Source organism: Acinonyx jubatus, chromosome E4 (genome assembly GCF_027475565.1).
Source record: "Acinonyx jubatus isolate Ajub_Pintada_27869175 chromosome E4, VMU_Ajub_asm_v1.0, whole genome shotgun sequence".
Lineage (NCBI taxonomy): Eukaryota > Metazoa > Chordata > Mammalia > Carnivora > Felidae > Acinonyx > Acinonyx jubatus.
In genome coordinates, this window is record NC_069395.1 from 1,172,428 (window position 1) to 1,199,630 (window position 27,203).

At 63.2% G+C, this 27,203-nt stretch overlaps 2 protein-coding genes across 6 annotated transcripts; both read left to right on the top strand.

The window, feature by feature from the left end:
• The first annotated feature begins 272 nt into the window (after positions 1-272).
• EFNA4 (ephrin A4) lies at positions 273-7,537 on the top strand. Of its 5 annotated transcripts, none has more exons than XR_008293032.1 (4): positions 273-718; positions 2,760-3,055; positions 3,276-3,441; positions 3,911-3,988. XR_008293032.1 is itself a non-coding variant. In XM_053209064.1 (4 exons), the coding sequence occupies exons 1-4, from the start codon at positions 273-275 to the stop codon at positions 6,585-6,587; spliced, it is 930 nt and encodes a 309-aa protein (XP_053065039.1). In that variant the 3' UTR covers positions 6,588-7,537. The 5 variants fall into 5 exon arrangements, 4 of the variants coding, with proteins under 4 accessions (XP_053065039.1, XP_026904303.1, XP_026904304.1 ...); XM_053209064.1 differs by lacking the exon at positions 3,911-3,988 and adding an exon at positions 6,469-7,537 and having other exon boundaries at positions 3,373-3,441; XM_027048502.2 differs by having other exon boundaries at positions 3,373-3,445; positions 3,911-4,640.
• A 7,020-nt stretch (positions 7,538-14,557) lies between these two features.
• Positions 14,558-24,396, top strand: EFNA3 (ephrin A3). The gene is made up of 5 exons (XM_027048533.2): positions 14,558-14,771; positions 20,666-20,979; positions 22,792-22,857; positions 23,037-23,114; positions 23,326-24,396. Exons 1-5 carry the CDS (start codon positions 14,647-14,649, stop codon positions 23,454-23,456), a joined length of 714 nt encoding a protein of 237 aa, XP_026904334.1. The 5' UTR covers positions 14,558-14,646; the 3' UTR covers positions 23,457-24,396.
• The last annotated feature ends 2,807 nt before the right edge of the window (positions 24,397-27,203 follow it).

Sequence of the window (27,203 nt, forward strand, 5' to 3'; positions counted from 1 at the left end):
GGAAGGGGGCAAGCGCCAAGCCCGAGATGGGCACGAGCTCACCACTAAGGCCCTGTAAGGGGGAATGGGGGCGGGCGAAATCCCAGAAGGCGATCCGTCCCTTCCGACACTCGCGCTATCCCTGGACCGGCATTAAAAAATGGGCAACATTCTCAGGTAGAGGCGGACGGGCTTTGGAGACCCTCGCCGGCCTCTTGGGGCCAGAGGGCGCGTGCTCCTATTTCAGTCCCCCCAAATTGCAATAAGGCCTCCTACCCGGTACTAACTTAGACATGATAGGCGCGACCTCCCTAAAACGGACTCCCAGCAGCGGACCACGTCGCCCCTCCCGCCCCCTCGCGACGCGGCGCAGCTGGGGTCGGAGCGGGGTGAACCCGGCGTGCGCCTCGGCGCGCAGGGGGTTAACAGGAGTTGGCTCTGAGCGGAGAGGCGGGGGTGCGCCCCCATTGGTGGAAAGTTACCCGGGGGCGTGGCCCGCGAGTCTCCGCACCCCACCCCCAGCCCCGCACCGCCCCCCCCCCCCACCTCCACTTTGTACCTTTCTCGCCGCGGCAGCGAAGCGGGCCGGGACCGGCCGGACCAGACCAGAGCGGACCCCGGGGGCGATGCGGCTGCTGCCCCTGCTGCGGACTGTCCTCTGGGCCGCGCTCCTCAGCTCCCCGCTGCGAGGGGGCTCCGGCCTCCGCCACGCCGTCTACTGGAACTCCAGTAACCCCAGGTAGCCGGGCCGAACCCAGGCGGCGGCGGGCCGGGCCTGCGCGCTCCCGGGCCGGGCGCGCGCCCCACTCTCGCTCCGTGCGCGGCGCCGCCTGCGCCCGGCCGCGCGCCGGGGCTCCTTTGTTTGAGCCGGCGGGGGAGGGGGAGGGGAGGGGCGAGGCGCGCCCCGGGCTCCCCCCCGCCCGCACGTGTTGGGGGGCGGGCGGAGGACCCCGGCTCCGCAGGCGGATGGTGGGACCTGGGAGAGCGGGGAGCTGGGGGGGGCCTCGGCCTGCGCTCCGAGCCCCGCCCCCTCGCTTCTGGCCTCTCTCCGGCTGATTCCCCCGCCCTCCTGCCCGAGCCGGGGCGCGCGGTCTGGAGAGGGAGGGAGGGGGCTCTACTCTCGCGAAAGAGCGTGGTTGAAGCTCCTGCTTGCTGGGCCTCCCCTCCGGCGCTCGCCGTCTCCTGATCTCATTCGCTGTCTCTGCTTTCATCTCCGTCACTATCCGCCCTTCTAATTCTGTCCAGTCCCGGCCCAGCCCTTCCAGCTGAATCACCTTCGGGCGAGTCGGTTGACCTCTCCGACCTCAGTTATCTGGTCTGTAAAATGGGCTCATAACACCTGGTACCCCGGGAAATCGGGCTGGCTGGCTGAGGTCACGTGTGCAAACGAGGTGCAGGCTGTGCAGATAAAAATCATTCTTTCTTTCTCCCAAGCCTTTGAACCTCGGTATTTTCGAGTGTTTTCATCTTCTTCCCCAGCTCTCCGTGCCTCTCTCTGCTTTCTCCATCTGTTTGCCTTTCTGATACTTGAGACAATCTGTGACTGTGCATTTGCTCACTCACCGACAGGCGTTACACAGTGTGCGGTGTGCCAGGGCGTGTGCTAGGATGCTGGCTGTAGGGAGATAAGACCTCAGCTCTGGCCTCTTCCAGCCCCAAGACCCCCAGGGAGGGCAGCCTCCCATAGGTCATTACAATAGGAGCACCACGTGATAACAACTATTGTCCTCCAGTTCCGAATCCCCCTCTCTGTTCCAGAGCAGTGCCTCTGAATCACTTGAAGAACTTGTTAGAAACTCAGGTTCCTAGCCCCGAACCCTGAGGTTTCTGGCTCATTCATTCAATCTACGAATACTTACTGAGTGTTTGGGCAGGACACTTTTCCAGGCACTAGGGATGATCTGGAACAAATCCAACCAGGGCCCAGCTCGTGTTCTAGTTGGTCTGAGCTGAGCCCAGGAATCTGCATTTCTAATTAGAGCTCCAGATGCAGGTGGTCCTTAGACCACCCATTGAGGGATAGCGAGAGGCCTTTCGGGAGTCAGGCTGGACTGTGTGTATGGCAGGGAAGGGGGAAGGGGGTGACAGCCCTTCCCGCCTGTCCTGGCTCCCACAGGCAGCTCCCAAGAGGTGAAGGGAGTCCTGAGTAGGCCTAAGATTGGTTAATATCTGGAAGGGCTTCTGCTCCACGTCCAACATTTCCTTGTCCTGGAAAAACAAAAAGGAGGTACCCCCATCCACTCCCCCTTTCTTTTTTGTCCTGTGGCATCTTTCCGGTGTTGGACTAAGGTCTGCAAAGCAGTCTTTCTCTCTCTGTTGCTGTTGATGCGGATGCTGATCCGGGCCTCCCTCTCCGAGGCCATGACTGTGCTGCGTACCCCTCCCTCCGTGCCCAGCTGTGCAGCAGCCCCAGACCTGGCATTTGTCAAGTACAGGGTGCTGTGCCAGACGCTCTGTTGGGCACTGGGGCCACAGAGCTGGGCGGCAGCTCCAACTTGAAAACGTAGGGCGTGGTGAGTGGCCTTCTCGTGTGCGAGCCTCGTGCTAGTGGGCACTGCGGTCCCTTCACCTCTCAAGACCTGTAGTGGTTACGTCCCCCATTTCTCGACTGTCTCTCTAGAGTTGTCAGGCTGGGAAGCGCAGACCCTCCCGAGCCGCTCCCTCTCCAGTGGGTGGGGGAGAGGCTGGCGGGGGCCATGGGGAGGGGTCTCTCCGGGGCCCTTACGCCCCGGGTGCCCTGTGCCCTGCCCCTTCAGCCCACACCTGCCTTATGCCTGCAGGCTGCTCGGAGGAGACGCGGTGGTGGAGCTGGTCCTCAACGACTACCTAGACATCTTCTGCCCGCATTATGATGGGCCAGGGCCCCCGGACGGCCCCGAGACGTTTGCTTTATACATGGTGGACCGGCAGGGCTATGAGGCCTGCCAGGCCCAGGGCCCGGGCGCCTTCAAGCGCTGGGAGTGCGCCCTCCCTTTCGCTCCCTTTGGTCCTGTTCGATTCTCAGAGAAGATTCAGCGCTTTACACCCTTCTCCCTTGGCTTCGAGTTCTTGCCTGGAGAAACCTACTACTACATCTGTGAGTGAGGAAGGCACACCGATGGTGTCTGGGGCCGGGGTTGGGGTGGGGGGCGGGTGGAGGTGCGCAGGCGGCCTGAGTCTAAGACTGAGTGGCGGGTCATGTAGGGTGAGTCTACCAAGAGGAGGAGAGAGCAGGAGGAGCCGGGGAAGGGGACGTGATGGGGCCACAGGGAGTCTGGCACCAGGATGTGGCCCAAAGGTAAGGGCAGGCTTTCCAGGGACCTGGGAGAAGACGATCGGAAGGGTCTGAAGCAGGGTCTGAGGCGTGCGGACTAGCCTGTGCTAACCCCTTCCTCCCGATTTCCCGCCACGCAGCGGTACCGGCCCCGGAGGGTTCTGGCCGCTGCCTGAAGCTCCAGGTGTTTGTCTGCTGCAAGGAGAGCAGTAAGTAGGTTGGGGCAGGGCGGGCAGCCCTTCTGGGCCCTTGGGAGTGAGGGGAGTAGTGGGGAGAGTCTGGGAACATCACACCCTGAGGGGCCCGGGTGGGGCCTTTTGCCCTGTGGGAGCTTTCACTGTACCCCTTTTAACAATTTGTTAAGGTCTATGTTTGAGAAAGTGTGAGTGGGGGAGGGGCAGAGGATCCGGAGCAGGCTCTGTGCTGACAGCCGCGAGCCTGCCGTGGGGCTCGGACTCACAAACAGTGAGATCGTGACCCGAGCCAGATCGGACACTCAACCGGCTGAGCCCTCCAGGCGCCCCCAACTGTACCCCTTTATGCCAGGCCACGGGACGGCATCTCCAGGGCAATATCCTCCAAGCCCTGGGCTGAACTGGGACGAGAGGGAACAGCCTAGGGGGAGGGCAGGGAGGAGGCTGCTGGCAGGGAGAGCCCATCAGTGCCACCCCCCTGCAGAGTCGGAGTCGGTCCATCCCGTCGGAAGCCCTGGAGAGAGCGGCACCTCTGGGTGGCAAGGGGGAGGGGCTCCCAGCCCTCTCTGTCTCTTGCTGCTACTGCTCCCAATTTTGCGTCTCCTGCGAATCCTCTGAGCCCAGCGGACCCCTCCTGCCACCCCAGGAGCGACAGCCCTCCCAAGACTCCCTGGAGGAGGGCCCCCAGCGTCAAGCCAGCCAGACCGATGGAAGAGTGATGGGGGCGGTCGGAGGGTCCGAGGTGACCTTCCAGGGGCTGGCCCCTTATCACAGGCTGAAGAGTTGCTGCAGGGAGCTGCACACCGCCCTGCCCCCCCCCCCCGCGCCCCTCCCCCGCCCCCGGAGCCCAGGCAGGACAAACACAGGGTCTCCCTCCGCTGCTTTGATGTTCTTTGCCCATCCCCCCAGAAGGACTGGGATTTTGGTGGGATGGAATCCTTGAGCCTGTTGGGGGCCAAGACCGAAGACCCTGGGACAGGTGGATTGCCAGACCAGGGCAAAGAAGAGGCTGAGGCCTGTGCCCAGCACCCTGGGGGCCACTTCCCTGGGGCAGCATCCCCCCCACCCCGACCCTGGCGGGGGGTGCCACTCGCTTGTCTTCTGTGAAGACAGACTTGCCATGAGGCTGGACATCATGCCAGTTTGTATTTTTATAAGTGTCTGGACCAAACCCTCAATAAACCACCCCCGTTTTTGTTGCTCTGCCCCACCCACCGCCCTCCGGCTCCTTCCCTGGCTCCTTCCCTGACACCGGGGCTCCCTGCGGCCTCTGCTCTCAGCTTGGCTCTGCCTGACCTCAGTGCCAGCTGTGCCCTGGCCATCCGCTCCAGGCCGAGGGCACCCCTCTGGGCGATGTGGGGTGGGTGCCAGCAGCAGCTGTAGAGCCCAGCGCCCACTCCCACCTCCCTAGCTGGCTTCCTGGGCGGGGAGGGGGCAGCTGCTCCTGACAGCCCACCTGCTCCAGGCACTGCCCAAGCCCGGGGAGCACCAAGCAGGGTGTCGGGGCAAAAGCAAGGGCTGCCAGAAAGACCGCACCCGAGTTTCAGAGCGCCTGGGTCCTGCGAGCTGGGCATCCTTCCCCCTCCCCACGGGCAGTCTGGGCGGTACCAGACCTAGAACTGCGAAGGTGGGGTCAGATCAAAGCCTCCTTCCCCAGCGGCTTCTTTGTTCTTCGCTTTTATAAGGAGGAGGGGGTGGGGCCGAGGAGGGAGGGCCCCCTCTGCTCTCAGCCCCACGCCATCTCTCCCACCTCTGGCAGGCCAGGCTATGATCCCCCCCAACCCCCCGCCCAAACCCGACCAGAGCCCTCTTTCTGGACGTGTCCCGGGTGCAGCCAGGGGAAGGGGCGCCCGGTCCCCCGCGGCCGTTCCGCGCCCGCCCCGGTGCCCCGCAGCCCCCGCTGGCACCGTGCCGGCCCGCGTGGCACCGAGCCAGCGATCGATAGGTGGATGGTGCGCCGATTAGCTCGCCCGGCTGCGGCAGCGAGAGCCGGCGTGTGAGCGCGCGGGGGGCGGGAGCGCGGGGGGGGGGGGCGAAGTCTGACCTCGCAAAGCCCCCCCCCCCACACCCCGGTCGGACCCGGGTCCGCCTCGCTGATCGCCCTGCTCTGCCTACGGGGTGGGGGGCGGCACCGCGGGCTCCAGTCGGACCCCGTTCCCCCTTCGAGGCCCCTCGCAGATACCCACCCCCCCGCGCCGTCTGCCGGTGCCGGCGCACCCGTGTGTCCGCGCCCGCAGCCCAGACCGCGAGGGGCTGGGGGAGGACCCACGGCCCGGTCTTCTGGTCCCGGGTTCGAGCTGCGTCTCCACTGTCACGGGGGCGGGGGGGGGGGTGTCCGTGCGTCGCCCTGGAAACCGAGGGCACCGCCGTCCCCCTCCTCCTCACCCCCGAGACGCTGTAGCGGGGCGAGCGGGGGCGACCGCTCAATAGCCCCTGCCCGCCCCTTGAGGACCGTGGGGGTCTCGCCCCGCTGCCAGCGGCCCCGACGGGGAGAAGGCGGGTGCGGGTGGCAGGTGGCCGCCCGGCTCCCCACGGGCGCCTGTGCGGACGCCTCGGCAGGCAGCCGGGCATTTGTGAGACGGCCCCTTCCCCACACCTGGCCCTGCGCGGACAGCCGGCCCGGCCCCGGGGCGTGCCCCCGACAGCAAGGGCCCGGTCGGCTCCGGCTCCCGGGGCGGAGACGGGCTGAAGGTGCGAGGCCGCCTTCCGGGTCTGGGCCCGACCCATGAGAAGGCCTCGAGGCGCGTTCCGGGGCGCGGCTCCAGGAGGCTGGGCAGGCCTGTGAGTTTTGGGGCGTCACCGATCTCCCCTGAACGCAGAGGCGCTAGACGGCCCGGGGTGGGGCCCTCGATTCGCTGGGCCCGCCCTGGTCGCTCCCGAGCAGTTGGGGGACTCTGGTCCTCTTTGCGTCACGAAGAATCGCCAGAGCCTGGGAGGGAGACTCTGCGACCCGGGGGCCTGCCCCACGCTTTCTGGGGGCGCAGAAGCGAAATCCCCAAGTTTTGGGCTGTGTGACCCCTCTCTTTTTTTCTTCTCTTTCAGTGATTCCTTCCTTCCTCTACTTGTTCGTTCATTCACCAAATCGTGGGCTCCCAGCGCCCTTCTTCCGGCAGGCCACTGCAGCTGGGGGCGTCGGGGGATTCCCAGCGGTGACGCAGTAGGAGAAGGGCACCCTGGCTTCCAAGTAGCCAATTGAATCCTGGGGCCTGGGGCATGAGGTCATCAGCGCCGATGCCCATTGGTTCAGGCCTGGACGTGGGGTGGGGGTCCCCATAGCAACCGACGGTGCGTCCGACCGTAACCCCGGAGAGTGGTCTTTGCCGGAGCTCCAGAGGCAGCTTGGGTGGTGTTTGGGTTGGGGGCGGGGAGGCGGGGTGGAGCCCAGACCCCCTCAGGTCCCGCAGCCCTGGCCCAACCAAGCTGCTGTGTTCTAGAGATCTTTTTCTCACTCAAAGTAATGGTCAGTGCCCCTCGCCCCGGGCAGGCAGATTGGGGGCTGGGGGAGTACGGGCGACGGCGTTGGGGTCGCGGGCGCAGAGCCGCCGCCGCTCGGAATGCTAATTCCGAGAACCTCCTGTTCTGCATCTCGTCTGCACCTCATTTGCATTCTCTTCATTTAAGGTCAAATTGAGCAGACAGCCCCACATCCCAGCCCTGTCGCGCGTCTGTATCCCGACTTTATCCCTCAGCAGCTCCGTAATCTCTCTCTTTCTCCAGTTCCTCACCCCACCCCTCTCCCAGCCGGCGGTGTCCCCTCGGGTGCGAGGGGGCGCAGCCTAGCAAGAGCGGAAAGAGAAGTCCGCCTCTCCCCCTGGACGTCTGCTGACAGATGGGGAGGGCTGGTCCCTACGGCCTAGCGACTAAACTGACAAAGCAAATGGTGGGGGAGGTGCCCGGGGCTGGGCGGGGGTCTCCGGGGCCAAGTCACCCACACGCCCAGCAGGGTGCTGGGACTAGGGCCGCCTGCTTGCAGCCAGGGGCGGGCCTGCCCACCTGTCTGGTGCCAGGACAGCTTCCTGCCTCCAATTAAACGCTAATGAGGTGTCATTAACCCTTAGCTTGCCTGCCAGCCCTCAGGTGGAGTTTAGATTCGTGGTCTCACCCCAAACCGAGGGGCGGAGAGGAGGCCCTTTGAGGAAGCCTGGAGGCAGTGGGGCCAGGGGGCGGGGGCCAGAAGTCCGGGCCAGAGGCATGCGCAGCGGGCACTGCTTATGCTGTGTGCTGCTGGGGACTCCACACACGGCCGGCCCAGTGGCTGGGTGCATTTCTTCCCGGCGCATCAACTCGGCAATGACTTGCGAATCCCCTTCCCTACTCTACTAACTAAACACCAGGCTGCACGCTGCGTGCTGGGGGTAGGCACTTGCACAAGACAAGATCCCTTCCCTGAAGGATTCTTCAGATTACTCCGGAAGACACATTGTCCAACAAATAATTATAATGCCAAGTGCAAATGCCACTACAGAGCCACGAATGAAGTGCTACGGGAAAGTGGGCTCTCAGAGAAGACTTGGGCTTTGAAGGGCAAAGTTTAAGCGGGGAGGGGATGTGGAGAACCCAGTGTGCCTGTGTGTGTGTGGGTGGGTCCGAGTGGGTCCGTGCTCAGCCTGTGCCCTCCTGGGGCTCATGTTTGCGTCTGTACGTAGGTGTGAGAGTGTGTAAGTGTGCTGTCTGGACCTCTCTGTGTCTGGAATCCCTGCTCCTGAACACACACTGTGGTTTTATTACAGATCAATGTTTGCTGCGAAGCTCTCGTGCAGATTAGCCCGAACCTGCCCAGCCCAGGGGAGGGGAAGCAGGGAACCAACGTTGGCTCTTTGGGAAGGGGTGGGCAGACACCGTCTTCACACTTGGGGGCCCAGACGCTTGGCTCCCCAGTTGGCGGCGGGCTGGCCAAGGGAGGCCAAGGGCTGGGGCCCCGGCTGTGGTGGGGTGTGCCCAAGCTGTAGTGCCCTCTGTCCCCGACTCCCCAGGGGAGACACAGAGGCTGCAACCACCACTCCCCATGAGACCTCGGGCCCCCTCCCCCAACCTGTTCTGTCTGTGGAGGAGAGGCCAGCTCAGACCTGCCTGCTGGCTCTCTCCTGCAGGGAGCGGATGTTTTCCAGGGGACTCCAGAGGGCTGGGAATGCTGGAGCCTACCAGGAGGCCTGCTACCCCACCCTGCCCCTCTGAGGTGCTCTGCAGCCTGGGTTCCCCCCACCCACCCTGGGGCACCACTTCCCCAGCTCTTGCCCAGGCACAGCCATCCACACCAGGGATGCCCCCGACCACCAGGCAGAAGGTGGGGGCTAGAGTTCGGACAATGAGGCCGGGGTCGTGGGGCAGGGGGCACTGTGAGGCCGCTCAGAGACCCCACCCCAACCCCCTCTGTCTCCTTGCAGCCACCTGCTAGAAAGCTAATTTTGGTGGCAGGAAAGAGAATAGAGTCTGGATCGAGGGAAGGTTTTAGGGGTTAAGAGGCTTTGCGGCCTGAGAAGGTCAAGGACCCCTCCTTCTATACTGCCAAGGATGGGGACTTTCCGTTTTTTGGCTGAAATTTCCCCTCCCCCCGATTCCATCTAATTGTTTCCTGCCCCCCCCCCCCCCCCCGGTCCACTTCCCAAGCCCTGGGCCAGCTCTGCCACTGTAACAGCTTTGAGAGAAGCTTGGAGAGCAGGAAAACAAACGGAAAAGGGAGTCTGGGGCTAGTCTCTCATGGGCAGACCTCAGGAGAGAATGCCTTAATACGAATGGTGATGAGTGATGAGGGGCACCCGGCTGCCTCTGTCAGTGGAGGTGGAGCCTATGACTCTTGATCTCTGGGTTATGAGTTCGAGCCCCATGTTGGATGTGCAGATTACTTAAAACATTTTAGGGGCACCTGGGTGGCTCAGTCGGTTGGGTGTCCAACTCTTGATTTTGGCTCAGGTCATGATCTCACAGTTCTCGACGTGGAGCCCCACGTCGGGCTCTGTGCTGACAGCACGGAGACTGCGTGGGATTCTCTCTCTCCCTCTCTCCCGGCCCCTCCTCCACTTGCTGGCACGCGCATGCTCTCTAATAAATACATAAATAAATTTAAAAATATTGAAAATAAAATATTCTTATTTATATATTTTTTTTCAACGTTTTTATTTATTTTTGGGACAGAGAGAGACAGAGCATGAACGGGGGAGGGTCAGAGACAGAGGGAGACACAGAATCAGAAACAGGCTCCAGGCTCCGAGCCATCAGCCCAGAGCCTGACGCGGGGCTCGAACTCACGGACCGCGAGATCGTGACCTGGCTGAAGTCGGACGCTTAACCGACTGCGCCACCCAGGCGCCCCTGAAAATAAAATATTCTTAAAAATAAATGAATACAAATGACAGCCATGAGGACCCCACGAGTCAAGCACCTCATAGGGCTTCAACACTGTGCTGAGTGCTTCCCAGACGTGGGTCCTAATTCCCATGAGAACCAGCTCCTTGAGGAAGGGCATTATTCTGCCTGCGTTACAGATGAAGACGTGGTCCCAGAGAAGTTAGGTAACTAGAGTCGCCAATGAGCTGTAGAACTGGAATTCAAACCCAAGCCCATCCTGTTTGTTTGTTTTTTTAAAAGATTTGGTGGGGTGGGGGGTGCCTGGGTGGCTCAGTCAGTTGAGCATCCGACTTCGGCTCAGGTCATGACATCGGTTTGTAGGTTCGAGCCCCATGTCAGGCTCTCTGCCAACAGTGTGGATCCCGCTTGGGATTCTCTGCCACCCTCCCCCCTCCCCCACCGCCTCTCTTTCTCTGTCTCAAAAATAAATAAACATTAAAAAAAACCCAAAAAAACAAAGGTGTTATTTTTAAGTGATCTCTTCCCCCAACATGGGACTTGAGCCTCAAACACTGAGATCAAGAGTCAGGCTGCACTGAGGGAGCCAGCAGATGCCCAAGTCCGCCCTGTTCACTGCTAGGCCAGGGCACCTCAGCTTTTCTCGAGGCACACTTGGGATTCACCCACAGCCCCGTGTACCACCCCAGGGCCCCCCCCCCGCCCCCATGCAGCTTGCCGGGTTCATTACAGGGGCCCGGGGTGCGGCTAGAGTCAGAGGTCATTACACCCCACCAGCCCTCCAAGCCCTGTACTCTCATGTCTCATGTCCCGGACGTCGCCGCAGAGCCCCCTGTTGCCGTGTCCCCTGCCCACAGGCGTGCGTGGGGGCTCCGCGTCCGCGCAGGACATTGGGCACCGCGTAGCCAGGCGACACACATACTTGGAAAAGTCGGAAGGAAGGTACCTTCAGCGCCCTCCTCAGGGGCACCAGCTTCCCGTGTTAGGCTTCCCGCACTGGGCACACGCACGGGCCCTGGGCAAGGTGCGGAACCCGTGAATATTTCATGTCTGGAGCCGCCGGCTGCCTCCCCTGCGCACACGTGTGCCCAGTCCTCCCTCTCACAGGCTCCTTGTTTATTTGTTTAATGAATTATTTATCTATGCCCCCCCTTCCCTGCTGGTCTCCCCCTCCCCCAGCCCCTAGCCTCCATGATTTATTGAACACAGCTCAGCTCTGTGGTTGCCACCCCGCGTCCTGGGAGCCGCCTTGGGCCACACACCACCTGAGTACTCCCTCTGCCCCCGACCTGTTCTGCTCCCGGCTTCCCTGGTCCCAGGAGCGGGGGCAGGAGTGAGGCACCACATTCAGAGAGCTCCCCGGGGCCTGAATCCAGTGTCCCTGGGGAGAACACGGGGGCCATAGGTGTACCAGCAAGACTCAGGGGCCCAGGGAGATTCAGGCTGAGCCTGGAGGTGAGGAGAAGGGGGGCTGAAGCCCTAGGGGGAGGACCAGCCCCGTGGAGGGAACCCCAGCCCCAGAGAGGTCGCTGCCCTACAGCCAAGTGCCCGTCAGGGCCCAGGCCTTTGACACCAGTGTTTCAAACTATAGCTTGTGACCCTTTGGGGTGGCAAAATCAAGAATAAATTTGAGGGGTCCCAACCAGGCCTTTATTTTCTTTAAAAAAGATTTAAAATTAGAACAGGAGACAAATACCAGAGTGCATCCTCTGCAGTAAGGCTAAGTATTGTCTCATGAAACGTATTGTTCCGGTTATATGTGAATGTGTGTGCGTGTGCTTGTGTGTGCGTGTGCTTGTGTGTGTGTGTGTGTGCTGTACTGTAAAATCTACATCTTACTGTGGGTCACTGTCAGGAAAGGTCTGAGTCACAGATATAAATGGAGGCCTAGAACCCACAGAAAGAGGCCTAGGCTCAGATCCGGTGCCAGGCATGGGGACAGTGGCCCTGATCTTCTGCAAGAGGCCCAATCCCTAGAGAAGCCAAGACCCTGTGACCAGAGGCCGACGGGCAGGTCTCTGCAGCACTGCTGGAGGTCAAATCCCATGTCAAGACTGCCACACAGTTGTACAGTTCGTGCATGGCACAAAGGAGTCACCCAAGAGTCTAGTAAAGGGTGACATCACCTTTTGACATGAAACTCCCTCCCCAAGATGGAGAAGCACACGGGCCCCCTCCCGTTTTTGCACAAAGACACTACTTGCAAAGAGATGTATCCTAAAGACTGGGCACATCTAAGTCCTGAAGGACTGCGTCCCCACAGAGGGTGCTTATCTTTTTTTTAAATTTTTTTTTAACATTTATTTATTTTTTGGAGCTAGAGACAGAGCACAAGTGGGGGAGGGGCAGAGAGAGAGAGGGAGACACAGAATCTGAAGCAGGCTCCAGGCTCTGAGCTGTCAGCACAGAGCCCGACGCGGGGCTTGAACTCACGGACCATGAGATCATGACCTGGACCGAAGTCGGATGCTTAACCGACCTAGCCACCCAGGTGCCCCTGAGGGTGCTTATTCTAAAACACACAAAGGGTGCCTGGGTGGCTCAGTCACCCAGGTGGCTCAGTTGAGCATCCAACTCTCAGTTTCAGCTCAGGCCATGGTCTCACAATTCATGGGATCGAGCCCCACATCAGGCTCCACACTGACAAGCCTGCTTGGGATCTCTCTCTCCCTCTCTCTGCTCTTCTCCTGCTTGATGTCTCTCTCTCTCTTTCTCTCTCTCTCTCGATAAATAAACTTAAAACACACACACGCACACATTCACACACAAGCTCAAATCAGCCAGCAGTTCATCTGGACAGAGATCTGGATACAGCATCAGATCGCATGGACAGAGGCCTAGGCCCTATAGACGGTGTCTCAGAACTTAAAAGCCTGATAGAGCTGCTTAAATTCTAGAGAAGGGGCTCCAGATTCTAACGAGAAGGAGCTCAGTCATTATTGGAGGATAGATCTGGGGGTACTAGTGTCTAAACAGGAATATTTGGGTCCTATGGAAAAGGGTCCAAGTCCGTAAGTGGGACCCAGATCCTACATAAAGCGATTTAAGGCTTCCAGAATGAAATCCAAACTCCTAGACCAAATCAGCAATCTCCCAGTCCATATGCATATGACCCACCACTCTGCCCACTGTGGGCCCTACGGGGAACAGCCTCCCTTTGCGGAGCTGGGAGTTTGAGGGGGTGGGATCCCTGTGATCTGTGGCACCAGGAGCAGGCAGATTAGCATCCTTTGGGTGAAACAAATCTCCCTGGGGATGAAGAGTCTGGGGGGAGAGAGCTGTGTGCAAAGTCTCCCATTCCCACCCCAAGGGGCCTAATTTACTTCTGGCCCCTGAGAAAGGAGAGGACATCTCCTGGGATGGAGGGAAGCTGAGACAGGGCAGGGCCTGCTCTTGCCTGGCACCAGCTGGGCATGGGGCCCATTCTGGGTGGCACTGCCCCCCCCCCAACTCAGCACCTGAGGCTGACTTGTGTCAGGATCCCTGTCCTGCCAAGGATAAGCAGATGAAGGGTGCTTGTGTGTCCTCGCTCAAGAAAGAAAGAAGGAGGGGCGCCTGGGTGGCTCAGTCGGTTGAGCATCCGAATTCGGCTCAGGTCATGATCTCACAGCTTGTGGGTTCAAGTCCTGCATCGGGCTCTGTGCTGACAGCTTAGAGCCTGGAACCTGCTTCGGATTCTGTGTCTCCCTCTCTCTCTGCCCCATCCCCATTCATTCTCTCTCTCTCTCTCTCTCTCTCTCTCTCTCTGTCTCAAGAAGGAAAGAGCATCATGCCTGTCTACCTGGGCCCAGGAGTTGGCCAGGGATCTCAGAGCCTCATCTGAGACCTGGTTCTCCTGGTCGCTCTCAGTCCGCGGTTCTCTGAAAGAGAAGAGATGAGGGGTGGACACCTCGGTCTGGATTCTAGACCCTTCCCTTCAACCCCTACTTCCTGGGCGAAGAAGGGAGAAGAGCACAGAGATCTGTGTGTGTGTCAGAGGGTGCATGTGGGTCTGGGTGTGAGTCACTGTGTGTTGCACACCGCAGGGGATCCTCTGTCTCTGTGCGTCTAAGTTCTCCGCCTCTGGGGGTCTGAATGTGTGTGCCTAATGTCTGTGCTCACCTGTCACCGCGAGGGCATGACCGCGGGGAGCACCACAGCACGGGGTGCGCTGCCCTCTGCCCTCTCCCCACGAGCGTAGCAGCGCAGTGACAAAGCCTAGGGACACCATGGGCTGCCCAGGGAGGAGCCCCTCTTGAGTTGTTTGCAGGCGTCCCGGGAAAGTCTGCTTTGCTCCAGCTGACTCTCCGCGGGCCCCCGACGGCCAAGGCCCCTCCACCCCACTCCAGGAAAAACCGAGCCTCGTGCTCAGCCAGGGGCTTCAGTCCTAGGTGCCAACTGAGGGCTTCTCCACCACCCTCTGGAGCCCCCCGCCTCCTCGTTCACATGGGAAGAGGGTCATGGAGGGGGCAGACAGCCAGACTGTTGAGAAAGGAGGGGGTCTGGCTCCACTTAGGAACTGGCCCTGGACCCCCGGCTTCTTTTCAAAGCCCCTCCACCCCATCCCAGGGATGAATGTGCTCACGCGAGATCGAGATCCCTGTCCGGGCCTCCCTAATCCTTCTCCAGGGAACTCGAGACCGGCAGGGAGAGACGAGGCGCGCGCCGCTGCCGCCCGAGGGGGCCAGCGCGGTCCCCCACCGCCCCAGCGCCGCGCGCTCGGCGCCCGAGCGGGGCGGGGCCAGGCGGGAGCGCGCCCGGGGCGGGGCTTCGGGGGCGCGCCCGGAGGGCGGAGGGAAGGGCTGGGGGCGTGGCCTACGGCTCGGGTGCCGGCGGCGGCGGCGGCGGCGGCGGCGGCGGCGGCGGCGGGGAGCTGGGAGGCGAGAAGCCGGGAGCGCGGGGCTCAGTCGGGGGGCGGCGGCGGCGGCGGCTCCGGGGATGGCGGCGCCGCTGCTGCTGCTGCTGCTGCTCGTGCCCGTGCCGCTGCTGCCGCTGCTGGCCCAGGGGCCCGGGGGGGCGCTGGGGAACCGGCATGCGGTGTACTGGAACAGCTCCAACCAGCAGTGAGTCGGGGGCCCGGGGAGCCCGCGCGTCCCGCGGCGGCGAGAGGGGGAGTCCTGAGGGCACCTGCGGTGGGGGTCCTGGGAGACACGGCTGGGGGCTGGGGGCGAGGGACCGGGGCACACAGTCTGTGGGCGTCCGTGAAACTCGGGGAGGGGGGGGTGTCTGAAAGAGGCTGTTGAGGTTTGGGAAGGAGGACTTGGGCCGTGCGGACGCCGCACCCCACCTTGCCTTCTCTCGGCGCCCGCCGCTGGGATAGCGCGAGCCCCCATCCCACCGCCCCCCCATCTTCGCCCCCTTGGGCCGTGCTGGGCCGTCGCACTTGGGGGGGGGGGCGGCGATGATCTGTTTTCACGGTGAGGCTTTCGAGGGCTTGGGTCTAGGACTCTTGCTTTTGAAAAGTGGGGTCCAGAGCTGAGGCAGGGAGTCCGGCCGAGCACCGCCCCAGAACCAAGGCGAACCGGTTGCCCTGATTGTGGGGAAAAGCCCGGCTGGGGTGAGCGGGGGCTGGGTCGCCGAGGCGGGGGTCCTGGCGGTGCTGCTGGGTGACGACGGAAACGTGGGGTACCGGTGAAAGGGAGAGAAGCAGGCAGATGTCGGCGTGTCACACGCGCGCGCACACACACGCCCGGCCTGGGGACGGCGTGTGGCTCGAGTGTGAGCGGGCGTGCGCGGCTGTCAGTGTGCGTGTGTGTCTGAGTGTGTGATTTGTGTGTCTGCGTCGGCGATCGTCTGGGGGTGGGAGGGGGGCGGCGGGGCGGGGAGGGGGCTGCGGCCGCCGTCCGCGTGGCCGGCCGCGTCTGGGCTGGGGTGGCCGCCGGCGCCGCCGCGGTCTGGGCGGGTGTCAGGGCGGCCGGGTGGTTTCCCCGGGTGTGTGGCGCGGCGGCCGGGTCCTCAGTCTGCTCAGTCCTCGCTGCCCTTGTCCTCTCCTCCCCGCCGTGCCTCCGTGCGTATCACCCCGGCCGCCTCCGTGTGTGTCTGTGTGTCGGGGGCATCCCTGGGGAGGCGGGGGGGTCACTGTCACTCCTGCCCGGGCGGCGGCGGCACTGCCTCTGGCTCCCCACCCTGGGGGACGACCCGGGAGCAAACGGCGAAGCCCCAGGGGAGGGGACCGGGAGGGCCGGGCGGCCGCGACCCCCAACCTCCCGGGGGAGGGGCTGCCGCTCGCCGCTCCGCTCTTTGTTGTTTGGGGCTCCGCGCCTCCCCCTCTCTCCCTCCTCGCGCCCGGAGTGTCAGACTGGGGGTGGGGATGAGCCGACGACGCCCCCCTCTCGCTTCCCATGGAAACCTCGGGGGTGGGGACGAGGCCCCTCCCCCTCGCCCCCCGGAGCGGGACTCGAAGAACTCCGGGGGGTGCTGGGGGCGGACTCCCCGGTTCTATCCAGCTCGTCCCCCTCCCCCAGACTCGCACGTCCGCCCCCCGCCCCGCTAGAGTCTGGCGGGGAGTGGCGAGTACGCAGGTGAGGGACCCTGGGGCCCCACCACTCTTGGGGCACCCCCGCGTTCTTAAGGGAAGCCGGGGCCGGGAGTATGCCGGAATGGCCAGGGAGGGGGCGGTGGGCGACGCTGTTGATCAGGTTCCCCTCCCCCGCATACACCTGGGCGCAGGTGAAGGCCCCGGGAGGGGGTGGGGGCGCCCGGTTCCGGGAGCCTCCTTTCCGTCCTCCGCGCCCCCCCCCCACGGGTCTGGACCGGCAGAGGTGGGAGGGGGCGCGCACCCGGCAGGGAGGACGCCGCCGCCCCCGCCTCGATTCCTCGGCCTTTGTTGCCGCTGCGCCCGGGCTCCCCGGCTCCCTCACTGCGGCAGCCGCGGCCCCATAAATCGTGAGAGCGACGTGCTCGGGAGCCGGGAGTGGAGAGGGCCAGGGAGCTGGGGGCGGGGCCGGGCCGAGCCACAGGCTCCCGCGCCCCCTCCCCCCGGTCACGTGAGCTGGGCGCCGGGCTCCCACCCCCCTATCACGTGCTGAGGGTCTCTGCCCCTTGGGGTCACGTGGAGAGGGTCTTGCGACCCCGCCTCCTGGGGTCACGTGGGAGGGTGCTGGTGGGACACGTGCAGAGGCCTTCTTTGACAGACCTGGGGGCAGTGCCCCGCACAGCGGTCATGATCTCGCCCCCTGTCCCCCGACTCAACCCCTCCGTGTGCTCCCCTGTAATTGGGAAGACCAGTTCCCAACGTGGCCCAGAAACTGGGGATGGGGGGGGCGGTACTATACTGGAGGGAAGAAGGAGAATGTGAGGTCGAGGGGTCCCCTGAGCCCGGAATTGAATTGGGGGTGGGGGTGGGCGGACCAGCTAATGGCCAAGTGTGTATGCCCCCTGGTCTGTGCCTCGTTTCTTCGCAGAACTAAGCAAGGTGTCGTCCTTCGCCCCTAACTCAGGAAGCCCGGAACCTCTTCCCTTGGCTGGCTCGTACCCCTCTCTCTGGAATGTTTCTGTTGCTGATCTCGCTTTCATTCACACGTTCATTCAACAAATATTTATTGAGGCTGCACCAGGTCCCTGGTGGCCTGTCCCCTGCGTGTCTCCTCCCTGCCACGAGCCTGTGCCCCGCACCCCCGCTCAGAGCCGTCTGGGCTGTGCTGTCTGCGGGCCTCCCCGCCGGCCCCTGCGCGCCTGCCTCCCCCCAGGCCTCCCTTCGTCCCCAGCCTCAGTCCCATCCGCATCCTCGCGCTCTCCGCGATTCTGGGCCCTCTCTTTCGCGGGCTCTCACGCCCGGCCCCTCTCGGGCACTCGGGTCTCTCAGTCACCCCTCTCGGTGCGCGTCTCACTCCGTTTCTGTGTGTCTCGCCTTCGGCTGGTCTCTCGCTCTTCGCCGCCGCTGCAGATCAATAAACCTTCGCCGCCGCCGCCGCTGCTGTCGCAGGGAGGGGGCGGGGATGCGGGGCGCGCGGACGCTCCCCCACCCGACGCCGGCGAGAGAAGCCCGGGCCGGGGGCCGGCGGGGCCCGGCGGGGCGGGGCGCCCCGAGCGCCCGCGGGGTGCCGGGGTGTCGGCGAGCACGCGCGCCCCGCGAACGTTCCCGCCACCCGCCCACCCCGGGCCGGGCGCGCACGTGGTCCGGCCTCGCCTGCGGGAGCGAGCGGCGCGCCGCCTCGGGGGCGCGCTCTAGAGGGGTGGCGAGCCCGGGTCGGCGTCGCTCCATCCCTCCTGCCCTGGGAGAGCTCTGCGTCCCGGCTTCCTGGGGGGGGGGGGGGCGGGGGGGGCGGTGAACACGTTCGGGGGCCCCCCGGGATGCTTTGCCTGCTCCCTGGTCTCGTTAGGCACCCTGTTTACCTGCCCCTAATTGCCCCGCGGGGAGAGGTTTGCCCTTCCCTGCTCCCCCGCCGCCCACCCCACCGGGTTGGAGCAGGCGGGGCCCTGAAGGAGTGACGGAGAAGGGTCGGAATGCGCCCCGGAGGCGGCGAGGGCCGGGAGAGACGAAATAACGGGGTGAGGGGGCACCCCCTCCGGGTGGGGTGCGTCAACACCGGTCTTTCTGCGAAAGAGGTGGAGGCTGGGAGGGGGGGAAGGGGGGAAGAACGGAGAACCGTTCGAGAGGACAGGCACACGGCCCCCGCCGCCCACCCCGCTGCCCCCTCCCGGGGATGGGCACCCGCGTCCCCGCCCCCCCCAGGAGGCGTTAGCTGCCAGCCTCGCTGGGCCTAGCGGCCCCTCCCTCTTCGCTGCCAGGGCAGGGAAGATGGCAGGTTCAATTAAAGTGCCCGAGCCAAGCGGACACCTCCCTCGGGTCTCCCACGAGTTGTGACTGGGGACTCTGGCACCCAGTCCCGCTCCCCCTTCCCCCCCCGCCCACCAATCCCGGCTGCTGCCCGCAATCTTTCCACGACCAGGCTTTCCTCCCGCGTGCCCATGGCGCGCGGGCACTCCAGGGACTGTTCCTGCCACCCAGCCTGGGGACGGACAGGTCAAAGGTGGCCTCTCTTCACTGTAGTCACCCACCAACCTTTCCATAAGGCTAGTCCCCGCCCTGTTGAAGAAACAGAGGAACCCGTCCCAGTGGCTCTGGCTTTGGCTGACTCCTTGCGGGAGTGGGTTGTGCTCCCGGGAAGGCGCCCCAGGGAGGGACCACTGCAGAGCAGGGCTGGAAACCTGGGGGAAGCTCCAGGACAGAGGCCGCGGGTGGCTGTGCGGCTGCTGCAGGCCTGACACCCTTTCACTGGTGGCCCCCTCCTCGGAGCCTGTGGGGGAGGGAGGAAGGGTAGACTTGGAAGTTGGGGATAGAGAGGCAAACCCAGGTGGCGCCAGAAGCCAGGCCTGGTCTAACCCGTTTTCCTGCTCCTGGTGCCCCAGGCCGAGATTCCTGCCCACCTGAGTGCCAGGGCCAGGGAGGGGCCTGAGTGACCCATCACTCCTGTGGGAACTGAGTGGGGCTGGTGGCATTCCTGATGACTCAAGGAGGCTCTGCCCATTCTCCTGGGATGCCCAAGCACCAGCTCTCCCCTGTCTGCTTACCGCCTGGCTTGGCAGGGAGTGCTTGGGGAGGGGGTGGCCCAGGCAAGGCCATGGAAGTAGGGGAAGGTGGGGAGGGACCCTCGAGGCCCCACCCAATTCAGAGGCCTCCAAGCCTGTTTTGCTAATGAACCTAATTACTATTTGTGGAACTGGGAGGTGCCTGGTGACAGGGGGAGCCCGCGCCTCCCTTCAGGGAGTTCCCAGGGACTAGGGACCCCAGTGGTTTGACCTTCTGCCAAGTATCCCAGGCCTCCTGTGTCCACCACGTCCACCTGTTCCTGCCAGGATGTGTGCAGAAGAAACCGGGGGAAACTCCTGCGTACTCTCCGAGTTTCCTTCTCCATTCAGATGTTTTTCCCACCCCACAGCGCTCGGCGCCACCATGGAGGGCATTAAGACCAGCACTTTGATGATAATCAGCAAGGCAGGTGGGGATTATGAAGGACCCAGCATCTGCTTCTGTGTCCCGTAGGAGGATCTGGGGAGTCAGTGGCACAGCCATCTTGTCTGGGCACTGTGCCCACTACTCTGCCTGGCACCATTAAGGGGCCAGTGGTGCCAGGTTGGGGAGGAAGATGTATAGAGACAGAACTCGGGGCCGGTGGGCATGATACCACGTGGAGCCTTGCTGTGGAGTCCCTTAGCTCTCCCCGACCTGTTGTATCACGTTATTGGGGACCTTAATTGCCAGTAGTACTGTAGAGAAGAGCGTGTGCCAGTGTGCGTATGTGCGTGTGCGCGCGCGTGCCAGGGGGGAGTGGGGGCAGGGCCAGAGCTGGCGACTGCTGGGGTCAAGCAACACCGGTGCGCGGGCCCAGCACACACCCAACCTAGGCCGCCCGCTGCACCGTGGACATATTTGTGTGTGCCACAGGACTTCGGTGGGTGTTGCGCGGAGCGTCCGCACAGGGGTGTGTGAGGGCAGGTGCTGTCCGACTGGCCTTGGGGGTGGGCCGGCAGCGGCAGGAAAGCATGCCGGGAGAGGCGATGGAGGGTGCGCATCTCTGGGAGGGGACCCCTCCCGCCTTCACCCTTCCCTTCCGTGCCCCTATCACTCCTCCCCAGCGCTGAATTATGGGGGATGGACGGAGGAAATCCGGGCCTGGGTCTGGGAGTCGCAGGGGCCTGCGCCGTTTCTGTGGTAACCAAAGCGTACGTTCCCTTCTCCCCCGCCTCTCTTTTCCTTCCGAGGCAGGCCGGGCTTCCCTGCGCCTCTGCTGCCCCCTGGCGGCCACCAAGAGAAGGACAGGAGAAGGCGTGGGCCTGGGCGGGTAGCGGGGGAGCGGTGGCGCTAGGGCCCAGGGGACCGGGACTGAGCGGAGAGGCGGCTCCGCAGCTACTCGGGGAGGCTCCGCAGACCCAGGGGAAGGTCTGCGGAGCGGCGGGATGGGAAGAGGGTTGGCGTGGGGTTTCTCCTCCCTGACCCGCTTCCTCTCTCCCACAGCCTGCGGCGAGAGGGCTACACGGTGCAGGTGAATGTGAACGATTATCTGGATATTTACTGCCCTCACTACAACAGCTCGGGGGTGGGCCCCGGGGCGGGGCCGGGCCCCGGGGGCGGGGCGGAGCAGTACGTGCTGTACATGGTGAGCCGCGCCGGCTACCGCACCTGCAACGCCAGCCAAGGCTTCAAGCGCTGGGAGTGCAACCGCCCGCACGCCCCCCACAGCCCCATCAAGTTCTCGGAGAAGTTCCAGCGCTACAGCGCCTTCTCGCTGGGCTACGAGTTCCACGCCGGCCACGAGTACTACTACATCTGTGAGTGACAGCCGGCGGGGGGGGGGGGCAGGGGGGGGGATCCCGGGGGCGGGGCCTAAGGAGTGCCGGCCGGGGGCGGGGTTTCGGGGCGGGGCCTAAAGAGTACCTGAGTGGCGGCCAGTGGGGTGGAGTCCCGGGGACGGGGCCTAAAAAGTACCTGAGTAAAGGCCAGGGGGGTGGGGCCCGGGGGCGGGGCCTAAGGAGCGATGGCCATGGGGTGGGGTCCCAGAGGCGGGGCCTAAGGAGACTGAGTGATGACCAGGGGTGTGGGGTCCCGGGGGCGGGGCCTAAAGAGTACCTGAGTGACGGCTAGGGGGTGGGGTCTAAGGGGCAGGGCCTAAGGAGTGATGGCCATGGGGTGGTGTCCCAGAGGCGGGGCCTAAAGAGTACCTGAGTGATGGCCAGGGAGCGGGGGTCCCAGAGGCGAGGCCTAAAGAGTACCTGAGTGACGGCCAGAGGGGTGGGGTCTAGGGGGTGGGGCCTGAGGAGTGATGGCCATGGGGTGGGGTCCCAGAGGCGGGGCCTAAGGAGAGTGAGTGGTGACCAGGGGTGTGGGGTCCCAGGGGTGGGGGCCTAAAAAGTACCTGTGATGGCCAGGGAGTGGGGGTCCCAGAGGCGGAGCCTAAAGAGTACCTGAGTGACGGCCAGGGCGTTCCTGGGGGCGGGGCCTAAGGAGTGATGGCCAGGGTGTGGGGGTCCCAGGGACAGGACCTAAAGAGTATCTGAGTGACATCCTGGGGGTGGGGTCGGGGCCTAAAGAGTACCTGAGTGATGGCCAGGGGATGGGGGGGGCCACGGGGTTGGGTCCCAGGGGCGGGGTCTAAGTATCTGAGTGACGTCCAGGGCGCGGGGCTCCAGGGGCGGGGCCTAAGGAGTGACTGCCATGGGCTGGGGTCCTGGGAGCAGGGCCTAAAGAGTACCTGAGTGATGGCTAGGGTCCTGGGGCAGGGCCCGAAGGAGAGTACCTGAGTGATGGCCAGAGGTGGGGGGGTGGGGGGGGTCCCAGGGGCGGGACCTAAGGAGTACCTGAGTGACGGCCAGGGGGTGGGGTCCCGGGGGCGGGGCCTAAAGGGAGAACCTTGAGTGATGGCCAGGGGGTGGGGTCCTGGAGGCAGGGTATAAAGAGTGATGACCAGGGAATGGGGTCCTGGGGGCGGGTCCCGAAGGAGAATGAGTGACAGAAGTGAAGACTCAAGGGACCGGGGCGGGGCCTAAGAGCGTCAGTGACGGCAGGGAGAGTGAGGCTGGGGGAATGGGCGGGGCCTAAGCGTGAGTGGCGGCCAGGGGGTGGTGTCCCCAGGGGCTGGGGCGGGGCCTAAAAAAGTTTCTGAGAGGGGCAGACGCTGGGGTCCCCAGGATCCGGGGATGGGGACGGGGTGGAGGTGGGCCTAAAGGAAAGTGTCACAGTGATGACCAGGGCTGGGGTCGCAGGGACCGAGGCGGGACCACGTGGCTGCCATGTGGTCTGCATCGCTGGGAGTGACACCTCGGGATGATGCGTGGGGCCTGGCGGCCTTAGGGCTTCCAGCCAGACAGCGTCCGAGGCTGAGAGGTTTAGTGACAGCCTGAAGCGTCGGTCGCAGGGTCACTGCTTCCGGGAGGGACGTTCCAGGGCTGAGACCTCAGGGCTCAGAGTTTCTTGAGGGCTGGGACCAAAGGGGCTTCGCGGGCTGCCAGCGGAACCACCGCAAGCCAAGTCCAAGGGTAGGGGAGCCGGGAAGGACGCTGCCCGGGGCAGGTGGCGGTGCGGAGGGCGAGAGGGGGCGGGGCGTGGTCCCGCAGAACGCAGCTCAGGCCCCGTCTCGTCCCCAGCCACGCCCACCCACAGTCTGCACTGGAAGTGTCTGCGGATGAAGGTGTTCGTCTGCTGTGCCTCCAGTGAGTACCTCCGGCGCCCGGCCGCGACCCCACCCCCGGCTCCCTGCTTCGGGGCTCCCCTGGCTCCCGGGGGCGGAGGCGGGGGCAAGGAGCGGGGGCTCGCTCCCCAGCTGTAGCGAGGGGGGGTGTCCTGGCCCTGACTCTCCCCTCCTCTCTCCCCCCCGCGCCCCACCCCGCAGCATCGCACTCCGGGGAGAAGCCGGCCCCCACCCTCCCCCAGTTCACCATGGGCCCCCATGTGAGGATCAACGTGCTGGGTGAGTCTGCGCAGCGCCCTCTGGTGGCCACTGCTGGAACCGCAGCCCCCTCCCCGGTGCCTGCCCACCTCGCATGCCTCCCCCGGGGGGCACGCACCCCTCGTACCCCGTGGGTGGTCACGTCCCGGCTCCACCGCTGCTGCCGCTGCCGTGTGCCCCGCCCGGGCGCGCGGCCCAGCCCTCACCAGTCTCTCTATCTGTCTGCCCACAGAAGACTTTGAGGGAGAGAACCCCCAGGTGCCCAAGCTTGAGAAGAGCGTGAGTGGGACCAGCCCCAAGCGGGAACACCTGCCCCTGGCGGCGGGCATCGCCTTCTTCCTTATGACGCTCCTGGCCTCCTAGCTCTGCCCCCTCCCTTGGCGGGGGGACGCGGGGCTGGGAAAGGGCAGGGGGACTCTGGCCTCTCCAAGGGAAGTCCAGCTGTGGGGCCTAGACCCCCTCCTGCTGTGGCTGGCAGTGGGGCCTGCACCGTACCTCTGTGCCCGTCCCCTTTGCCCCCGCTCTCCCCGCGTAGGGCACTGGAGTGGACCAGACGCAGGCACAGCCCCGGGCCCCGGGTGGCCCTGGGGCTCCGGGACCTTTCTCTGATCCCTGGTACCCTCTCCTGTTGTCCCCACCAGAGACAGGTATGCCCCGGAGAGCGCGCATCCGAGCGTGGGAGGCACCCCCGTCGTTCTCTTCTAGGGGCGGAACCCAGGGAGGGGACTAGATGGGCGAGGGGGTGGCAGCGCCCACTGCCCCCTCCCCCTGTTTACAGCAATAAGCACGTCCTCCTCCTCCCACCCCCGCCCCCAGGATTGTGGTTTGGATTGAATCCAAGTTTACAAGTAGACACCCCTGGGGGGGGCGGGCAGTGGACAAGGGTGGCAACGGGTGGGCACCGGGGTGCCAGCAGGCATGTACAGACTCTGTATCTCTATATATAATGTACAGACGGACGACTCCCTCCCCCTCCTCGGTCCCTGACCTTCCCTGACTTCCCCTTCCAGCTTCAGACCCCTTCCCCACCAGGCTAGGCCCCCCCCCTCCGGGGGACCCCCTGGCCCCTCTTTTGTCTTCTGTGAAGACAAGGCCTATGCAACGCACAGACACTTTTGGAGATCGTGAGACAACAGCGCCCCCCCCCCTCCCCTCCAGCCCTGAGCCGGGACCCCAGTCCCAGGACCTGGCCCCGCCCACCCTCCGTGGCCCCACCCATCCTCCTGGGCCTTTTTCAAGTGCTTTGGCTGTGACTTTCATACTCTGCTCTTAGTCTAAAAAAATAAACTGGAGATAAAAATAATCGAGTGTGTGTGATTTCAGGGGCCACCACCCTTCCGGACACTGGTTAAACCCCACAGGGCACAGGGTCGGGGAGGGGATTCTGGGGCCAAAGGAGCAACTGAACACCTCCGTCCGGGCTCTGTCTCCCGTGAGGAGGCAGCTCTGTGTCCAGCGAGCACCAGGGGCTCCCAGCCGGGCCTGGCCGACTTAGGGCGCATCATCCACCCTCGGAGGGTCGTGTTTCTCATCAGAAAATTGTAACATGTGTGAGGATTAAATGGCAGCGGAAGCGTACAGCTCCACGAATGGGGGTTGCCGCCTTTTCTTCCCATTCCATTCTGCAATCAGGTCCTTGACTGGGGTCTGTGGATTTCAGGGGGTTGTGAACCCAGACGGGATAAAAGTTACATCTCTGTTTTCACTCACCTGTAACTGAAATTAAACATTCTCTTATGTGCTCGGGCCACAAGCCAAAATAGTTGCTTCTTTGTAACCAACAGAAATCCCAGATGTTTTCGGGCTGCGTGATAGTTTTGAACATCTCTCAAAATAACCATTCGCTCTCATCCCTGCGTTGAAACCACCGGAGTTGTTAGGCCTGCCTTGTTTTTCATGTATTAATAAAGAAGTGTACATATTACTATACCAAAAAATGTAAATGTTTTGTTAACTGTGTTTCCATGTGATTGGTTTCCTTCATAATCCTTTGTGATTTTATTTTGTTCATTTAAAACATTATGGCTGGGGGCGCCAGGGTGGATCGGTCAGCTGGGCTTTATGTCAACTCAGGTCACCATCCCGGGGTCAGGGGATGGAGCCCTGCATCAGGCTCCACACTGAGCCTGCTTGGGATTCTCTCTCTCTCCCTCTGCCCCTCTCCCCTGCTCGCATGCTCGCTCACTCTCTCAAATAAAAATTAAAAAAAACAAACACTATGGTGCAAGGGCTGAGTTTGCTGCTGCTGGGGCCGCTGCCACCCTCCATCTGTCAGGAGAGAGAGGAGACAGCAAAAGACAGGCGAGCAGGTGACGCGGTCACATGGCCCGGCCAGGCTGGGTGAGGCCAGGGTGGGCACTGAGTGTGGGTGACGACAGAGGCCGAACCCCACCAGGGAGGGGGCGCCTTCTTCCAAGGTGCACACCCTTGGGGCCCCATCGCACCCTGGTTCTCCGACTGGCACTGTGTGTGCAGGCTGGGTCCTGGGTGAGGGCCTTGGCCCCTGGTGGCTCTCACCAGCTGCATCCTGAGAACGAGCCCCTCTCTGGCAGGGACCGGGTCTTCACTCTGTACTCATGAAACACGGGAACTGGAATTTCTCCTGGACCGTGGAGAGCGGGTAGGTTTCCTGCTGGCGGAGCAGTCGGGGACGGAGGGCAGTGGGGAAAGGACTGGGGGCAGCCAGGACACCAGTCTGAGGCTCCCCACCTGGAGACACAACTGGAAAGGTAGGTTCGTCCATCCGGTCATGGTTTCCAGGCCAGGCTCTATCCTGGGTGCTGGGGGTGCAAAGACAGCCTCTGCCTCCAGTTAGCTCATAATTTAGCGTGTGTTGCCATGTGAAGAGGGATCAACCACACACACACACACACACACACACACAGGACAACACCGAGTGTTACATGGTTAAATGCCAGGGGGCTGTGGGAACGTGGAGGGGAACGTACCCCTGTGCCTGGGGACACAGGAAAGAGGCTGCTGGGAGGAGGTACACATAGCTGGCAGCCCCTGGGGAGAGGGGAGGGCCTTGAAGGAGCCAACGCGGCGGGCCTAAGCTGTAGGTCCTCACATCCCAGGGCCACAGGGGACGAGGGGCGGGGGGCAGCGCACTGAGATGGGGAGGGCTTAGTAGGTTCAAAAAGGCAGCCATGGGAAGACAGAGAGAGGCCCGGGCATCTGGGGGCAGGAACTAGAGAAAGCCAGCTCCCGTTTACCAAGCATGTGCTACGTACCAGGCGCTGCACCCCGTGTTTCCGGCCCTTGGACGCCTCGCTGTCCCAACAGCACAGATGGGAAGCCTGAGAGTTTAAGGAGATGTGTCCTGCGATCAGGGCTACACATCCTGGCACGGCTGGCATTCAAGGTGGGTCCGACGGACACCACGCTCTATTACAGCCTGCACCACCGCCCCGAACTGCTTCCCACAGATCCTAATGGCCCCTCCACAAAAGTCACTCGGGTCTTTGGAGAAAGACAGCAAAAGGCCTCCAATCTGGATTGGCTCAGCCAGTCTGAACCCCACATTCAAAAAAAGTTTTTTTTTAATGTTTATTTATTTTTGAGAGAAAGCCAGACTGCAAGTAGGGGAGGGGCAGAGAGAGAGGGACACACAGAATCAGAAACAGGCTCTGAGCTGTCAGCACAGAGCCGGATGTGGGGCTCGAACTCACGGACCATGAGATTATGACCTGAGCTGAAGTCAGATGCTTAACCGACTGAGCCACGCAGGTGCCCCAGATTTGCTATGCTTTAATGTTTTCTTTCTAATTTTTTTAATGTTTATTTTTGAGAGAGACAGAGTGTGAGTGGGGGGAGGGGCAGAGAGAGTGAGACACAGACTTTGAAGCAGGCTCCAGGCTCTGAGCTGTCAGCACAGAGCCCGACACGGGGCTTGAACTCACGAGCCGTGAGATCATGACCTGAGCCAAAGTCAGACGCTCAACCGACTGAGCCACCCAGGTGCCCCTGAACCCCACATTTTAAGGACAGGAAAACTAGCCTGGCTCCATCAGAGGAGCATGTGACTCTGGACCTCCAGGTCATGAGTTAGAGCCCCTTGATGGGTGTAGAGATTACTTAAATAAATAAAACTTTAAAGAAAAAAAAGGA

Excerpts from the sequence above, each read along its gene's own strand:
- EFNA4 (XM_027048502.2), top strand. The coding sequence starts at position 273 with ATGATAGGCGCGACCTCCCTAAAACGGACTCCCAGCAGCGGACCACGT. Across the intron at positions 719-2,759 it reads TGGAACTCCAGTAACCCCAG|GCTGCTCGGAGGAGACGCGG; the intron begins GTAGCCGGGCCG and ends TTATGCCTGCAG. Across the intron at positions 3,056-3,372 it reads AGAAACCTACTACTACATCT|CGGTACCGGCCCCGGAGGGT; the intron begins GTGAGTGAGGAA and ends CCCGCCACGCAG.
- EFNA3 (XM_027048533.2), top strand. The coding sequence starts at position 14,647 with ATGGCGGCGCCGCTGCTGCTGCTGCTGCTGCTCGTGCCCGTGCCGCTG. Across the intron at positions 20,980-22,791 it reads CCACGAGTACTACTACATCT|CCACGCCCACCCACAGTCTG; the intron begins GTGAGTGACAGC and ends TCTCGTCCCCAG. Across the intron at positions 23,115-23,325 it reads TGTGAGGATCAACGTGCTGG|AAGACTTTGAGGGAGAGAAC; the intron begins GTGAGTCTGCGC and ends GTCTGCCCACAG.